The following is a 15255-nucleotide window of genomic DNA, read 5'->3' on the forward strand; positions in this document are numbered from 1 at the left end:
GTCTTTATACTTTCCTGGGCAACCAGCTGGGACTTGCTGACAGCATCCTGACTCTAAGATGGTTGGATGGCACCTTGTATGCCTCCTGCAGCCAAGATGGTGCCAAATGTATTGCTCTGCTTTCCATTGGACCACATCAATGAGACCAAGATGGGGTCTTGTCGTCTGGGCAGCCCAGGACCTCCATACACACTGCCCAGGCTTGCCAGTTTGGTGCTGCAGAAGGCAGCAATTATGAGTTACCAGTCTCTGCAGCCACAGCATGCACTGTGATTCTCCAACAATTTGACTTCACTCCTGGAGCCACACTCCATTGTTTCTTGTGACAGAATGATGTCAGCAACTCCATACTCCCTTCTCCAAGCTCCACCCCCCTTGAGAGAACTTCAGAGCCTTCAAGGGCCAATCCTCTGGCCTAAATAGAGACTCCTCCTGAATTCCACTGATTCTCAAAAGTGCTAAATTGGTGATGTGCAGTGGGAACTTTCCTCATAAGGGATCTTCTCTGTCTTCTTGATCATATAGGCCATCCTTTTATGGATCTTTCCCAATTCTACAGTATCCTTTTTGAATTGAGGTGACTAGGACCATACACAGTGTAGTCCCACCATAGATTTGTATAAAGGCATTATAACAGCAGTTTTATTTTCAATTCCTTTCCTAATGATCTCCAGCATGGGATTTGCTTATTTTACATCTGTCCAAAGCTCTTAAGTTCTTCCCACACTTGCCCCATATAAAGTGATGGCCAAGGAAAGTCCTAATGGACGATCTGAACTACAGACTGATTACTGTCATGGCTTCTCCCAAAGAATCCTGGAAACTGCTAGACAATATTTGTATCATTCACAAAATTACAGTTCCGATAATTCCTCAAGGAGAGTAATTTATTATCCAACCAGTACTTAAATCTGCATTGTAGATATTCTCGGAGTCTGGAAATTGGGCTAGATAATTTTTTCAACCCTCCTCATGACTCAACAGCCCCATCATTTTAATCAGAAGAAACTTAAACTCATGGCAAACAAGGCTATTATGAGTACAAACTGGCATGTGGCCATCCTGAAGTCATGAGATTAACAAAGGAAGCTCTAACACTAATTGAACTGGAGAAGAAAGAGGAAGGAGTAGAGTCTGAGAGAAAAACAACTAACAAGTAATTAGTCAAGAAGGAATCAGTGAGGGAGGAAAGCTTGCTGTTCTATCTATCATCCCTGCTTGTTTGGGTAACTTATTAAAAGCATTGTTGCTTTATTTTGACATTTTACAGGTTAATGAAAAACACTGGGGCAGGATGAGCACAAGAGGGATTTTACAAGTAACTAAAGAAAACGTGAAATTATTACCACAGGCCCTGCAGGTCCTGAACAGCCCATGGAGCCGGCATCTCCCTACAACAGGATAAAATGTTTAAATTAGACACTACCTTCCTAAACAACAACTTCTTCAGTCTTATGGAGAATCTAGAAAGCTGCATTATACAGAGTCAGAACATTGGTTCATCTAGCTGAATATTGTCTACACTGACTGGCAGAGGCTCTCCAGGATTCCAAGCAGGGAATATTTCCCAGCCCTTCCTGGAGGTGCCAGGGATTGAACCTGGGACCTTCTGTGTGCAATGCAGATGTTCTGCCACTGGGCTACAGGCCTTCGCTCTGTAGCTTGAGCCAGCACAACCAATAGTGGGAGTTATAGTCCAGCAACATCTGGAGGGTCACAGCATTCTGTAGAGGATGGACCCTTAGCCTGATATTTTTATAGTTAGCAAAAGCAAAACACATCATGCAGAACAAGAGTGACTATGCCTATGCACATAAATCAATTTTTGCTAGTGCTTAGTTTTGATTCCTTTCATATAGATCCTCTCTGATACATTATAAATTAAGCTGCATTTTGATGCAGGTTGATACATTTTTATGTTTTGTATATGTTTTGTTTCTCTCATGAGCTTAAAAAATATTAATGCGCATTGTTTAGAGATATTTATTTACTCATTATCTTACTTAAAATGTGGAATGGTGATGATTAGTAGTTACTGGATTGTGAATAGGAAGTTTGTATTGTTTGCTTATGTTGCCTTTTGCTGGGATTAAAAAACTAGCTAGAGATTTCTGTTGAATTATGAAGGGATACATAGATAATATTTAAATAATATAATATAATATGTTTAGAGTAAACACAGCTTTTATCCCTATTAAGTATCTTGCCAGAGAGGCAGGTTAGAAAGCTTGAAAACAAATTAAAAACAAAAGAAATCCAAACTTCATTATGCCATTGCAAGAGGAAACTCAGTCAGGGCTGGAGACTGCTGCAAAATTAAGCAATGTTCTTGCCAATGGAAAACCACTAACACTAAGGCCTGTACAACAGAAAGCCAGGGTTGTGTAGTGGTTAGAGCGCTGGACTAGGACCTGGGAAAGCATGCTTCTAATCCCCACTCAGTCATAAAGCTCAATGGGTGACTTTGGACCAGCCCCAAACTCTTAGTCTAACCTACCTCACAGGGTTGTTGTGAGAATAAAATAGAGAGGGGGAAAGCATGGATACCACCTTGAGTTCTTTGAAGGCAAAGTGGGATATAAATCAAATCAAATAAAAAAATTAACCAGGCAAATGGGCAACAGTGATATCAGTACATATTGCTTAGAATGAAAAGGGGCTGCAAAAAAAGTATCATGCTTAGAACAGAGGACTAAAGGAGCAGAGCAGGAACCACTCACCTTTGGCCCAGGGAGACCCTGAAAACCATGAAGACCTTTAGGGCCCATCAAACCCTGTAAGACAAACCTCTATAATGTCATGTAATAATATTTGGAGGTGATGTTATTTATTGATGACAATGACACTGAAGGGAACCTTTTTGAACCCGAGAGTCACACTAACATCTGGACAAAAGCCCAGATCACTATCAGACTCAGGGGTCTTGACAAAATACATTTGCTCTGCTAAAGATTTAAGGAACCATGAGAAGTTGCCCATCCCTGCTGTGAAGATAGATTAAATAGCCAAAGTGATACAGCCAAATTGCTTACCTGGAGCCCAACAGGTCCAGAAGGTCCGCATTCTCCTTTGACCCCCTGAAAAATGACATAAAATGAAAAATGACATACAATGAAGGATACAAACATCCTACTACAACTAAGCCAGAATGCGGCAGCTAGACTGGTGACTGGGAGTGGCAACTGGGATCATCTAACTGTCAGTTTGCATTTCTTGGTACAGAAAGTATTGATCTGATGTGTAGAGATCTTTTATATTCTAATTACCGTATTTTTCTCTCTATAAGACGCACCAGACCACAAGACGCACCTAGTTTTTGGAGGAGGAAAACAAGAAAAAAAATATTCTGAATCTCAGAAGCTAGTACAGCAAGAGGGATCGCTGCGCAGTGAAAGCAGCAATCCCTCTTGCTGTTCTGGCTTCTGGGATAGCTGCGCAGCCTGCATTCGCTCTGTAAGACGCACACACATTTCCCCTTACTTTTTAGGAGGCAAAAAGTGAGTCTTATAGAGCAAAAAATACGGTAATTCAAGAGGGTTCTGGAAGCTTCTCTGTGTGAAAGAAACAAGCAGAAGGTTATTCCTTCAGAGAAGCTGAGTACAGCTGGCTTAAACTGGTTCTCCTCTGAGGGTCTGCTGCTGGTTCTCTTACTGTTACAGGGAACCAGGCAGAGGGCCTTCTTGTTAGTGGCAGCCTCCTTGTGGAACACCCTTCCGGCAGATGTCAAGGAAATAAACAACCATCTCACTTTTAGAAGACATCTGATGGCAGCCCTGTATCAGGAAGTTTTTAATGTTTTGATGTTTTAGTATGTTCTGATATATGCTGTGAGCTGCCCAGAGTGGCTGGAGAAATCCAGCAAGATGAGCAGCGTATAAATAATAAAATTGTTGTTGTTGTTCCTCCACAGTTCTTCTGAAGGCTGCTAACCTGCTCTTCAATTTTATCTTAAGGAGGAGGTGGAGATTGTGGAAATATATATGCACTGTTTATAAAAGAGGGCAGGGAAATCTTTAATGTTTGAGGTCTTATTGTGTTTTTAATATTTTGGTGGGAGTTGCCCAGAGCGGCTGGGACAACCTGATCAGATGTTGATGATGCTGATGATTACAATATATGTCTTACAATATATAAACAAACACATAAAAGGGTGGGAAACAAACAAAAAAATCTAAAATCCAAAAGTATTTTTAAGTAGCAGGATCCCACGCACTCAAGGTCACAGATAAGAGTCGAAGGCCTGCCGAAAAGGAAATGCTTTTGCCTGGTACCTGTGTAAACTGCTCTGAGATTTATTTTTTATTTTATTTTATTTTGTGAACACCAATATAAAAATATTTTTTTTAAAAATAAATCAATCAAATATGTGTTTATTGTGGACGGGGTCTCATCCGCTACACTCACCTTTGCCCCCTTTTCTCCTTTTTCTCCAGGAGGGCCGGGATCTCCCAGAAAACCCTGAAAGAGGCACATACAGCTGATTTTATTTGTCCTGCCCAACTTCAAAGGCCCCATAGTGACACATATACAAAAACGATAAAATTATTGAGGCACCCTCCATTATTTATCTGGATACTGGATGCCGGAGTTCATTCACACACATGGGATGCACGTTTTTCAGTTCCTCAACTGTTAGGCCTGATCTACACATGCAGAAGGATGAGGCAGTGGGGATTAAAGTGGCTGTACGAAATCAGCCTTCTTGTAATATTGGGATCCCATCCTGTGGTTCTCAGCAGCTGATATTCAGAAGTATTACTCCTCTCACCATCAAGGAAGAGCATAGTCTTCATGACTAGTAGTCATTTATAACCTTATCCTCCAGAAATTTGTCCAACCCTCTTTTAAAGCCATCCAAGATGGTGGCCATCACTACCTCCTGGGGAAATGAGTTCCATGGTTCCATGGTTTAACTCCACTGTGTGGAGGACTTTCTTTTGTCTGCCCTGAATCCTCCAACATTCAGTTTCATTGGATGTTCATGAATTCTAGCCTTATGAGAGAGGGACGAAAGCTCTTCTCTGTCCACTTTCTCCATGTCATACATAATTCTGTAAACTTATCATCTTATACACCTTTTCTGTAAACAAAAAAAGTCCCAAATGCTGCTGCAACCTTTCTTCAAAGGGGAGTTACTGTGGGATGTAAGAATCAGGTGCAGTCAAACACAACATCGCTGAGTAGACATGAAGGTTGTCTCAGTCCTCCAGCCGGAACTTCTTGCTTTTCAGGACTGAGACGAAACTTCCTATGTGTAACTTGAGATGGGTGTGGCCTCTCAAGAAGTAGAAAGAACCACAGGCTGGCTACCATCTTGTCTCTCTTGTCTCTATCGGTGCCATCTTAACAACAGCACTACTGAGATGCACCCTTGGCTCCAGGCCAAGAGAAGAAAAGGGGGGCTTTCTCCCATAAGGAGATAGCCACCATATTTAAACTATGTTCTAACCTTTTAAGTCTGCCTTCTGGGAACCTTTGTGTGAACAGATGATTACTTGTGAGTAAACGTTTTATACTTTACAGAAGACTGTGTAGTGTCTTATTTTAGGAAGGATTAAACGGGGAAAATACCAGGAAATATTTACAGAGACTCTAACGAGTCTGAGCAAGCTACCTGCTGTGCGTGTGTTTAAAAAAAGGGGGGAATGTTAACTCTGCTGATTTTGTTGAACTTGTAAAGACAAGTTGGGATAGGATATATTAGACAATATATACCCCCCGCATCCCTAAACATTCCCACAGTTACTTCACCCCCTTGGTCGTTTTCCAGCTCTACAGTATCTTTTTGGACATGAGGTGGACAGAACTGTACACAGAGAGTATTCTTTTTGACACAGTGCAAAGTTAAAACTATGGAATTTGTGCCTAAAAGAGGTAGTGTTGGTCACCAACTTGGATGGCTTTGAAAGAGGATTATATAGACACACGGAGGACAAGGCTTTCGGTGGTTCTTTTTTCCCTCTAGCGTTTGAGGCAGTCTGCCTTTGAATTCCAAATTATTGGAAGAGAGCTGTTGCAGTCTGGTCCTGCTAGCAGGCTTCCCACTGATGCATCTGGTCAGCCACTGTGAGAACAGAGTACTGGGCTACATGGGCCTTTGGCCTGACCCAGCAGGGCTCTTCTTAAGTTCTTAGACTACAGGTGAGTAGGGTTGGGAAACTGTTCTTGAATGCTCCCCTACACAAATTACCAGTCTATGAGCCAGCTGCCCTGACTGCTCTGAGCATCATCTGGATGCCCTGTCTGCTGCTTGGATGACTTGCACTTGGCATGGTTCATAACTGCCTGCCACTGGTGAACCTGGTCTCCACAAGTGTTTGCAGCACTGTGTTGAAAAATATGAATCTTATTTAGATCACAAGATGGCTGTTGCACATGGTTAATAAGCTAATCAGCAACATAGCTGTCAACTTACAGATTTGAAAATAAGGGGCCAGCAGCCTCGAAAATAAGGGATCAGCAGCCAAAATAAGGGATTTTCCAAGCACAGGTATGTTCAACTTCTGAGCCCCTCTGAGCCAAAGGTAGAAAGGTAGAAAGCCCAGCCAGCAGCCAACAAAGCCTCAAGCCTCAAGGAAAACCACCGTCACCTCTCCGCTGGGAAGCGCTGAGCAAAGGCGAGTCCCCAGGCAACGCAGCCGATTTGATCAGAACAAGGCATGCAAGCTACACCCCCCAGTCATTCTTAGACTTCTTATTGGGTGAGCAACGCAGCCAAACAACACAGTTGGAGCCTCCCTCCTCCCTGGCCGGCAGGGAGGGAGGAAGAGGAGCTGCTTCCTTTGAAACCCAGGAAATTTAAGGGACATCATCAATAAGGGACAGCTGCGGGACATGGCGCTGGGATAAGGGACTGTCCTGCCAAATAAGGGACGCTTGACAGCTATGATCAGGAGAACAGGAGAGGGAAGCAAGTAGTCCCTACCCCCCACCCCCCAGATGCTTGCAGAAACAACAAACTGGAGCTCAGTACATTAGGAATGCTCCAATGATGACATCTCAGCTTAATGAACTGAAATAGTGACCAGCTTCAGTTCTCCACTAGCAGCCTCTCCAGTCCTCCCTTTCCTGTTACATTTGTGGGACAGAAGCTCCCCTGTCCTCCTGGGCTAGACCCTGTCCAGTGCTCTGCTTTGTGATTTGTTCTGTGATGGAAGAATGCTTCAGGGGAGGGTTGTTCTTTATCAACTGCAAGGCAGTCAGAACTACCACTGATATCAACTGTAAGTTTAAGAACCTGTAGTTGAGCTTGCTTTTTTCCTCCTCCCTCCCATTCCCTTTTTTATTGTGTGTCCTGCCTTTTTGGATTTGGATGGTGAGTCCATCACCATCCATGTCTTTTGGTCCTACATACACAGACCCTCTTAGTGTCCCTATTTCCCAGGGACACCCCTGATTTAGAGAAGCCATCCTAGTTTCTGATTTGATCCCAGAATGTCCCGCTTTTCCTTAGGATGTCCCTATTTTCACCGGAGAAATGTTAGAGGGTATGCACACATTGTGAGACAGAACTTTGGGCCTCCCTCTTAAGAGCCCTCCCTCACAAATACCCCTGGTCACAAGCTCCCAGCGTCTGTAAGCAGCTAAGTAGAACTGCTGTTAGCTGCTAACTCTGTGGATGTGGGGTGGTTCTGGGTTTACCAAACCCTTTCTTGTACCACAGTTTAAATCATGATTTGGTTGCCCAGATGCAGCTGATGGGACTGGCAGCTCCCGAACAAATTAATAGCAAGTGACTTTGGTAGTAAAACAAGAGGTATTATTGGGTTCTTCCAACAAGCCTATAGTTCCAACTCACCTCATCTCCTCTGTCTCCAGCAGGCCCCCAGTCTCCCCTAAATCCTTGTGGACCCTGCAGGGAAAGGGGAAAGGCAGACACATATAACTAAGCACAGAAAGTTTGGGAACTAGGCTTGGTTCCAGGAGGTACCATTGACAGGGCTGGCTCTTGTTTCTTTTTGCTGGGTGCCTGAGCATGATGATCTCAGTACACTCATCTCCTTCTTGCTGCTGCTGCTTGCTCATTTAACCTCTTCTTCTGGGTAAAGTGCAAGAGAGTCCAAGACAAGAGATGGATGTAAAGTCAAATTTCCACACTGATCATTACATGCACACTGGAGAGGGGAGGTAAATAAGCAGTGGTTACAAGCCAGGAACGTAGAGGCTCTGAGAATCATCAGTAGCCCTAGTGCAAGGTGGTAGATCTTGCTCTCAGATAACACCAAACTCCGGTGGCAGCCCTGGCTGCTGAAAAATGATCCACTTGCAGATTTTATGTTAGGATGTTAGCACCAGGGTAAGCAAGGTACTGACTTATCTCCAACCTTCCTTTCAGTGTCAGCACTAAGCAAAGCCATTTTTTAGTGCAGGGTTGGGGAAAGTGCTTTATTAAATCTGGGCTCCTACCTGTTCACCTTGGACACCAGGTTGTCCGGGCTTTTGATCTGTGCCGGGAAGTCCATCTGAACCAGGAAACCCAGCATGACCTGGAAGGCCTGGTGGCCCTGGTTCACCCTTGAGAAAGAGGCAGCTTATTATTAAAACCATAATGAAGGAAGATATGCATGAAGTCCTACTTTGCATCCCCTAGTTCAGGAGTTGCCAAAGTGCCACCTGTGGCTGTCTTTCCCCAATGCCCCACAAAGCCTCTGAGCTACTCTATTCACTGCACCCTTGACCATGCAGTGTGGAGGGTAGTTAGGAAAATTGCACTCTTTCCCACTTCCTCTTTCAGCTCTATGTGCTTTTTTGAGACCCAGGTTAACTCTACTGGATATGATTTTCCTTGAAAAAGCAGCATTCATGTGTGTGGGTGTGCATGCATCTTCACTGTTTCTCTGTGGGGACCGATCCAGGGAAAGTAGGAGAGTAAGTGACTAGAGGGGGTGGTGCCCTGCACTATACTAAGAGATGGGAAACAGTGTGGGTCTTACCGGGTATCCAATCCATCCTTTTACACCTGACTCCCCTGGATGTCCAGGAGGTCCCTGCAGATAAAAGCTCAACATAAATACAGTCATCGCAAAGGCAAAACCCTCTCCCGTCACCCACCGCCCCCCAAAACAAGGGTCACAATTCTGCACTGGAGGAAGAATATATCCCAAAGATATTGGATATTCCACCTGCCATGATCCTGGTGTCAAGATCCCCTTCTTCAGGGAATGAGGTTGGGTAAGGAGGGGAACTCCAGAGAAGATCAGCCCCAGACACATTTCTGCAAGAGGAGTCTCCAATGCAAGTGCCTCTCTGACCTGACAACAGGGCTGTCTTACCCATAGGCGCTAGGGGTGCAGGGCACCTGGGTGCTGGGCTCTCAGGGGCACCAGACTGAGAGTCCAGGGCCGATATTTGGAGTCCGGGGATTGGGAAGAGCCGACAGCCATTGCCGAGTGGAACAGAGCCCGTCGGAGCGCTGCACCTCTTTTGCTGCAGGTGAGCGAGGTGCTGAGGCAGCCAGCCAGCTCTGCCCTCTTGCGTGCCTGGGATTGACGGGCCGTCGAGAGGCCCGCCCAGTGCACGCTGCTCACAAGAGGCGCCCAGCTTCACTCAGTCACTGCTGCCACTGCCTCAGGCTCGACCGTTGTTGTGCTGGGCTCTGCTTGCCCGCCCTCCTCCCAGGTGCCTGGTCCCAGTCTTGTTCTGCTGCTGCTGCCACCTCGGGCTCCTCGGTTGCTGATGAGGTGGCTGGCCAGGCCAGCTCTGCCGTGCGCGCCTCGCCGGCCCACCCTAAAAAAAGGCTAACAACTCTGGGCAACCTGGGGGGGGCGCTGGGCACATCTTTGCACCCCAGTGCCACATATGCTTAAGACGGCCCTGCCTGACAATGTTGCACTGCTGACCTTTAAGTCAGAGGACTACATCCGGGAAGCCCCAGAGAATCCCTGCTCCGTCAGAGTAAATGACTTATGGAGCAGGACTGGGCTTTTTTATTTGAAGAAATATTTTCCAATGAAGGAGGAGCTAGCAGTTAGGATGCATTTGCTGCTCCCATACAGGGCTAAGTCTCAGGCTGATTGCTGCTGAAGCAATATCTCTCCTGGCTCCCACATACAGACTCGGTAGATCCTTGGCTCAATTGTTATTAAGGTTTTATTCTAGAATTCACTGCTTCGGTTCTCAATATTTTTGGTATATGCTGTGACATTTAGTTTTAAATAATTTCTTTTCTTTGGGACATGGGGGGTTACATTGTTTTTGCCAGTGAATTTTTATGACACTTTCCCCTACTATATACATGTTTACACACATTGTTTGGTTGGAGAAATGCAAATTTCTAAGTGCCGTTGCATTTCAGTTCACATATAGTTTTGAAATGTGTGAATTTAATATGAACCAAACATAATTTCTCTCCCACTGCTACTTACAGGCAATCCTGGCTTTCCTGGGTGACCAGGTAGTCCAGGAGGTCCAGGCTGGCTCTAGATGATGGTATTCAATAAATAAAAAGCAACACAGTTACCCACCAAACTGCTGAGAATGAACCTGGTGAAACTTGGGGCCCATTCACACACACACTACAATCAGACATTTATTTTCTCTCTCCTCTTCTTCCCCCGCCCACCACAACTCCACTTCAGGCAAGCGTGTGAACAAGAAACACACAAAATCCCATGTAAGCATGTTGTGATCTGGGGTCAGATGCTTCAGGGCATTTCCCTGTGGGTCAGGTAAGTAAAGGTAAAGGTAAAGGTACCCCTGCCCGTACGGGCCAGTCGTGTCCGACTCTGAGGTTGCGCGCCCATCTCGCTTAAGAGGCCGGGGGCCAGCGCTGTCCGAAGACACTTCCGGGTCACGTGGCCAGCGTGACAAGCTGCATCTGGCAAGCCAGCGCAGCACACGGAAACGCTGTTTACCTTCCCGCTAGTAAGCGGTCCCTATTTATCTACTTGCACCCGGGGGTGCTTTCGAACTGCTAGGTTGGCAGGCGCTGGGACCGAGCAGCGGGAGTGCACCCCGCCGCGGGGATTCGAACCGCCGACCTGACGATCGGCAAGTCCTAGGCGCTGAGGTTTTACCCACAGCGCCACCCGTGTCCCCACGCCACCCGTGTCCCCACGGGTCAGGTAGTCACGGGTCAGGTAGTGACACCCAATTCCACATGCCACCTGGTGGCAAGAAGAGGGAGTTACAGGCCAGCTTACTAGTATCCTATTGACCAGGGGTCAGCAAACTTTTTCCACAGGGGGCCGGTCCACAGTTCCTCAGACCCTGTGGGGGGCCAAACTATATTTTGAAAAAAAAAATCCCTCCCTTCTCCACAGCACCTGACAAGCCCCGGTGCCTGCTTATCTGTGCCTTGCGAGCGGCAGAGGGACGATGAGTCGCATGAAAGGGCAAACTCCGGAGAGGGGCTGTTCTGCTTTAAATGGTGCTCAGCCAACCATGGCTCCTGTACCTTGCAAGTGACAGGGGCTGGTGGTGGTGGAGGGACGATGAGTGGCGCGAAAGAGCTGGCTCTAGAGAGGGGCTGCTTAAAATTGCACTCAGCCAACCACGGCTCAACAAAACCCAGCCCCCTTCCTCCTCTAGGCAGGGCAGGGAAAAGCCAGGAGGAGGGAGGGAGGAGGCGCTGCCATGGTGTGTGTGGGGGGGGGGAAATGGCACAGCCCGAATGATCAGAATCCCCACACTGATCCACGTGGCGATTCCCGGACCATCCATGGGCTGAATCCAGAAGGCAATTGGGCCAGATCTGGCCCCCCAGGCCTTAGTTTGCCGACCCATGCTATTGACCCTACAAATCAGGTGATGGCAGAGAGCCAATCCAGTGCTATGGCCTGCTGTAACATGTAATAGAATCATAGCATTGTAGAGTTGGAACCTGGAAGGGGCCTTGAGGATCCCCTAATCCAATGCCCTGCAATGCAGGAATATGCAGCTGTCCCTTATGGGGATCGAACCTGTGACCTTAGTGTTATCAGCACCATGCTTTAAAGCTCCAAGATCTGCTGGGTTCCCTTAGTCTGAGCAGCTCATTGATGAGGGAGGTCATCTTTGTAGCTCCAAACTGGCTTAAAGTAAGAAGGTAGGCAGGTAGGGGGCTAGACTGAGAGCTAACTAAGCTTGGCGGAGCATCACCCCGTCTGACCTAACAGCAGCAGCTGACACTTTTTGAACAGTTTGGGACCAGGTTATCTGAAGGACTACCTGTACATGGATGAGTCAGTCCAAACTTTAAGATCTGCACTGGCGGTTCCACTCTCTGGTCCAGTGAGTGGGACCAGTGATACTGTGGTGGTTACCAGGGACAATATCTTGTCTATTTTGGCATCACACCTTTGAAACTTTCTTCCTAAGGAAATAAAATGGCCTTTCATTGGTGATCTCCAAGGGGAGCTTAAAGCCATTTTTGTTCTATTCTGTGAGCTGTATCACCTCAGAGTAGACTCTGAAACAAATGCACCTAAGTAATGTCCATCATGAATTATGGTGCTGGAGGAGACTCTTGAGAGTCCCATGGACTGCAGGAAGTTCAAACCTATCCATTCTTAAGGAAATCAGCCCTGAGTGCTCACTGGAAGGACAGATCCTGAAGCTGAAGCTCCAGTACTTTGGCCACCTCATGAGAAGGGGAAGACTCCCTGAAAAAGACCCTGATGTTGGGAAGGATTGAGGGCACAAGAAGAAGGGGATAGCAGAGGACGAGATGGTTGGACAGTGTTCTTGAAGCTACCAGCATGAGTCTGACCAAACTGCGGGAGGCAGTGGAAGACAAGGGTGCCTGGCGTGCTCTGGTCCATGGGGTCATGAAGAGTCGGACACAACTAAAGGACTAAACAACAACAAATGTCCATCAAATTCAGTTGGTCTCCTCCAAGAAGAACTAAGATTGGATACAGCCCAGGGTCTGCAGACTTTTAATTTGCTTTGTAGATATCTGCTGCTGCTGCTAAAACATTAGAGGGGTTAGTGGGGTATTGTGTCTTCATGCTGTGTATCTTAAATCTTTGCAAACTGCCTTATGAGGGCAGCGTGCCTTGAAAGGTGAGCTAGAACCCTTTATAACAACCATCGGGGGGGGGGGATACTTACTGGCCAGCCCGCACGAAGAAGCTGATAAAATGAGGTTTGCTTTTAAAAAAAGAAAAGAAGGGAGAGTGAGGGACAAGGTAACAGAAACACACTGCTAATTTTGTTTTCCAAGAAAAATAAGCTAATAAGATTTTTACAAGGTCAACATCCTCTGGAATGTTTAAACCAGAAAAGACAGATTTCTTTTGAAAGGGAAAGGAGCAAAAATGTTTGCTATTTTACTGAATTTCTGAGATCAGAGAAATCGGAAACTTGATATTGCACATCATTCTAAATAGGGGAAGAGGGAAGTGGATGAGGGGAGAATTGAGGGAAACTGAGCTCAGAAATCTGTTCTAGGAAAATAACCAAAGATCTTTCAACATATGGAAATATTTCTAATAAAAAAACCGCACAGAGCCGCTCTTGGACAGTTGACAGATGAGCAAACTCAGCTCAGGATGAAGAAGAAGCAGACCTCTTTGGCTCCTTTAAAGTTGATCCCAAATTGATTAATGTGAACAGAAACGGCAAAAAATAAAATTAAAAAACCCTGACAATCTGTCAGGAGGGCTGAGAGACTGGGGAACCATATCCTACCCACTTCCCCTGCCTTCTTCTCCCAGGCCAGTTAAATATATTTTTTCCTCTCTAAACACACTCCTGTACATCAGGAGGAACTATAGATCTGGGAAATGTTTCATTCTAAAGCCATGAGGGTAGAACTATGGGGGTGGCAGCAGGAGAAACATTATCCTTCACTTGAACATTGAGATTCTATTTTCAACAACAATAACAGACGCAGGAGACAAGGGCTGAGGGATCTTCACTGTAAAGCAGAATTTTTGCATCAAAAGGCAATATGGAAAAACAAGGGGAGTGGCAGATTGCTTTCTTCATTTTAAACAGAAAAGAATGCAAGGATGTTAGAACTTAAGAAGAGCCCTACTGGATCAGGCCCATCTTGTCCAACATTCTGTTCTCACAGTGCCCAGTCCAGGAAAATCTGCAAACAAGACCGGAATGCAATAGCACTTCTTCCCACCTGAGATTCCTAGCAGCTGGTATCCAGAATCATTGCTGGCTCCATCATTTGGGGTAGAACACAGACATCAGGTTGAGTAGTCAATGAGGGCCTTCTCCGTGTGTTTGCCCAACCCCTTTCCAAGCCACCCAAATTAGTGGCCACTGTTGCCTCTTGGAGTGAATTCCATAGTTTACAGGGCTGATCCCATCTTGAGCCAGGCAGTCCAGGTGGTAGATGGAGGGTGTGGATTGCACTTCCCCATCCGCTGCCTGAAGTGCCAGCCAGGACCGATTGGCTAGACAGTCACTGTTCCTGTCCATCAGCCCGCCCACTGCTGTTGCTGCCACTCCCTTTCTATACGTTTAAAGCTAATTTTAAATGCAATTATAGCAGCAGCACAGGCATTCTCTGGGTGAGTCTTCACTCAGACCCACACTGCACCCACTTCCTCATTCCTATCTTAGAGTTCTAATCCAAGGCAGCCATGATAAAAGCTGAAACAGGGCAATCTCTTAATACTGGGCCCTTTGCACTACACGTTTAAAGCAGCATCATACTGCTTTAAAAGTGTCATGGATTCCCTCTCCCCAAATCTTTGGAGCTGTAGTTTGTTGAGGGTGCTGCGAAAGAGACCTCTATTCCCCTCATAGAGCTGTGACCCAGAGTTTTTTAAACAATCAGTGCCTCTGTCACAATGGTTAATGGCTGCTTGTGGAGATAACAGCCCGGGACTCCTGCCTGTCTTTTACATGATTTATTGAGGTCCAAAACTAAGTACAGTGCAGAGGTTTCAAAAGCATGTCTACCTCAATTGCTAACAGAACCCGGAAGTGCTCCATGCCTGTTACCCCTCCAGCAGAGAAACCCCGGAAGCCCCCCCTTCTTTTCTTCTCCTTACGTGAAAAACTAAGCGATGGAGACTGCTCCTTTCTCTCTCTGGTAGCAGCCTTTGGGTTCCTCCCTCTCTCAACTTCTGTGTCTCCCGACAGCCTCTCCTCCCCCGACTCTGACGAAGTATATCTACTCAGCACAGGAGGAGGCTCTCTGTACATTCCTGTCTCTCCCCCCTCCCCTGCAAACCAATCCCTGATAGTCTCTTCCTATGGAACACAGGGAAATGTGGCTCTGTGAGGAAAATAGGGGTCTTCTAACAGCTCTCTGTGGAAGACAGGAGTGCCTGTTGTGCTCCTGTCCATGGGGTCACGAAGAGTCGGACA

The 15255-nt window shown here is 46.3% G+C and overlaps 1 protein-coding gene across 3 annotated transcripts in view; it reads right to left on the minus strand.

Moving 5' to 3' along the window:
• Window positions 1-15255, minus strand: part of LOC128406251 (collagen alpha-1(I) chain-like) — a 91171-nt gene that overhangs the window by 71789 nt on the left and 4127 nt on the right. For all 3 annotated transcript variants that reach the window (XM_053373469.1, XM_053373468.1, XM_053373467.1), the window contains exons 4-12: window positions 13033-13071; window positions 10365-10418; window positions 8934-8987; window positions 8407-8514; window positions 7799-7852; window positions 4405-4458; window positions 3033-3077; window positions 2721-2774; window positions 1347-1391 (exon numbers count right to left, since the gene is read on the minus strand). In XM_053373469.1, the coding sequence (XP_053229444.1) occupies window positions 1347-1391; window positions 2721-2774; window positions 3033-3077; window positions 4405-4458; window positions 7799-7852; window positions 8407-8514; window positions 8934-8987; window positions 10365-10418; window positions 13033-13071 (507 nt within the window). The remainder of the gene's footprint in view (window positions 1-1346; window positions 1392-2720; window positions 2775-3032; window positions 3078-4404; window positions 4459-7798; window positions 7853-8406; window positions 8515-8933; window positions 8988-10364; window positions 10419-13032; window positions 13072-15255) is intronic.

This window comes from Podarcis raffonei, chromosome Z (assembly GCF_027172205.1).
Source record: "Podarcis raffonei isolate rPodRaf1 chromosome Z, rPodRaf1.pri, whole genome shotgun sequence".
In the NCBI taxonomy this organism is placed as follows: Eukaryota; Metazoa; Chordata; class Lepidosauria; order Squamata; family Lacertidae; genus Podarcis; species Podarcis raffonei.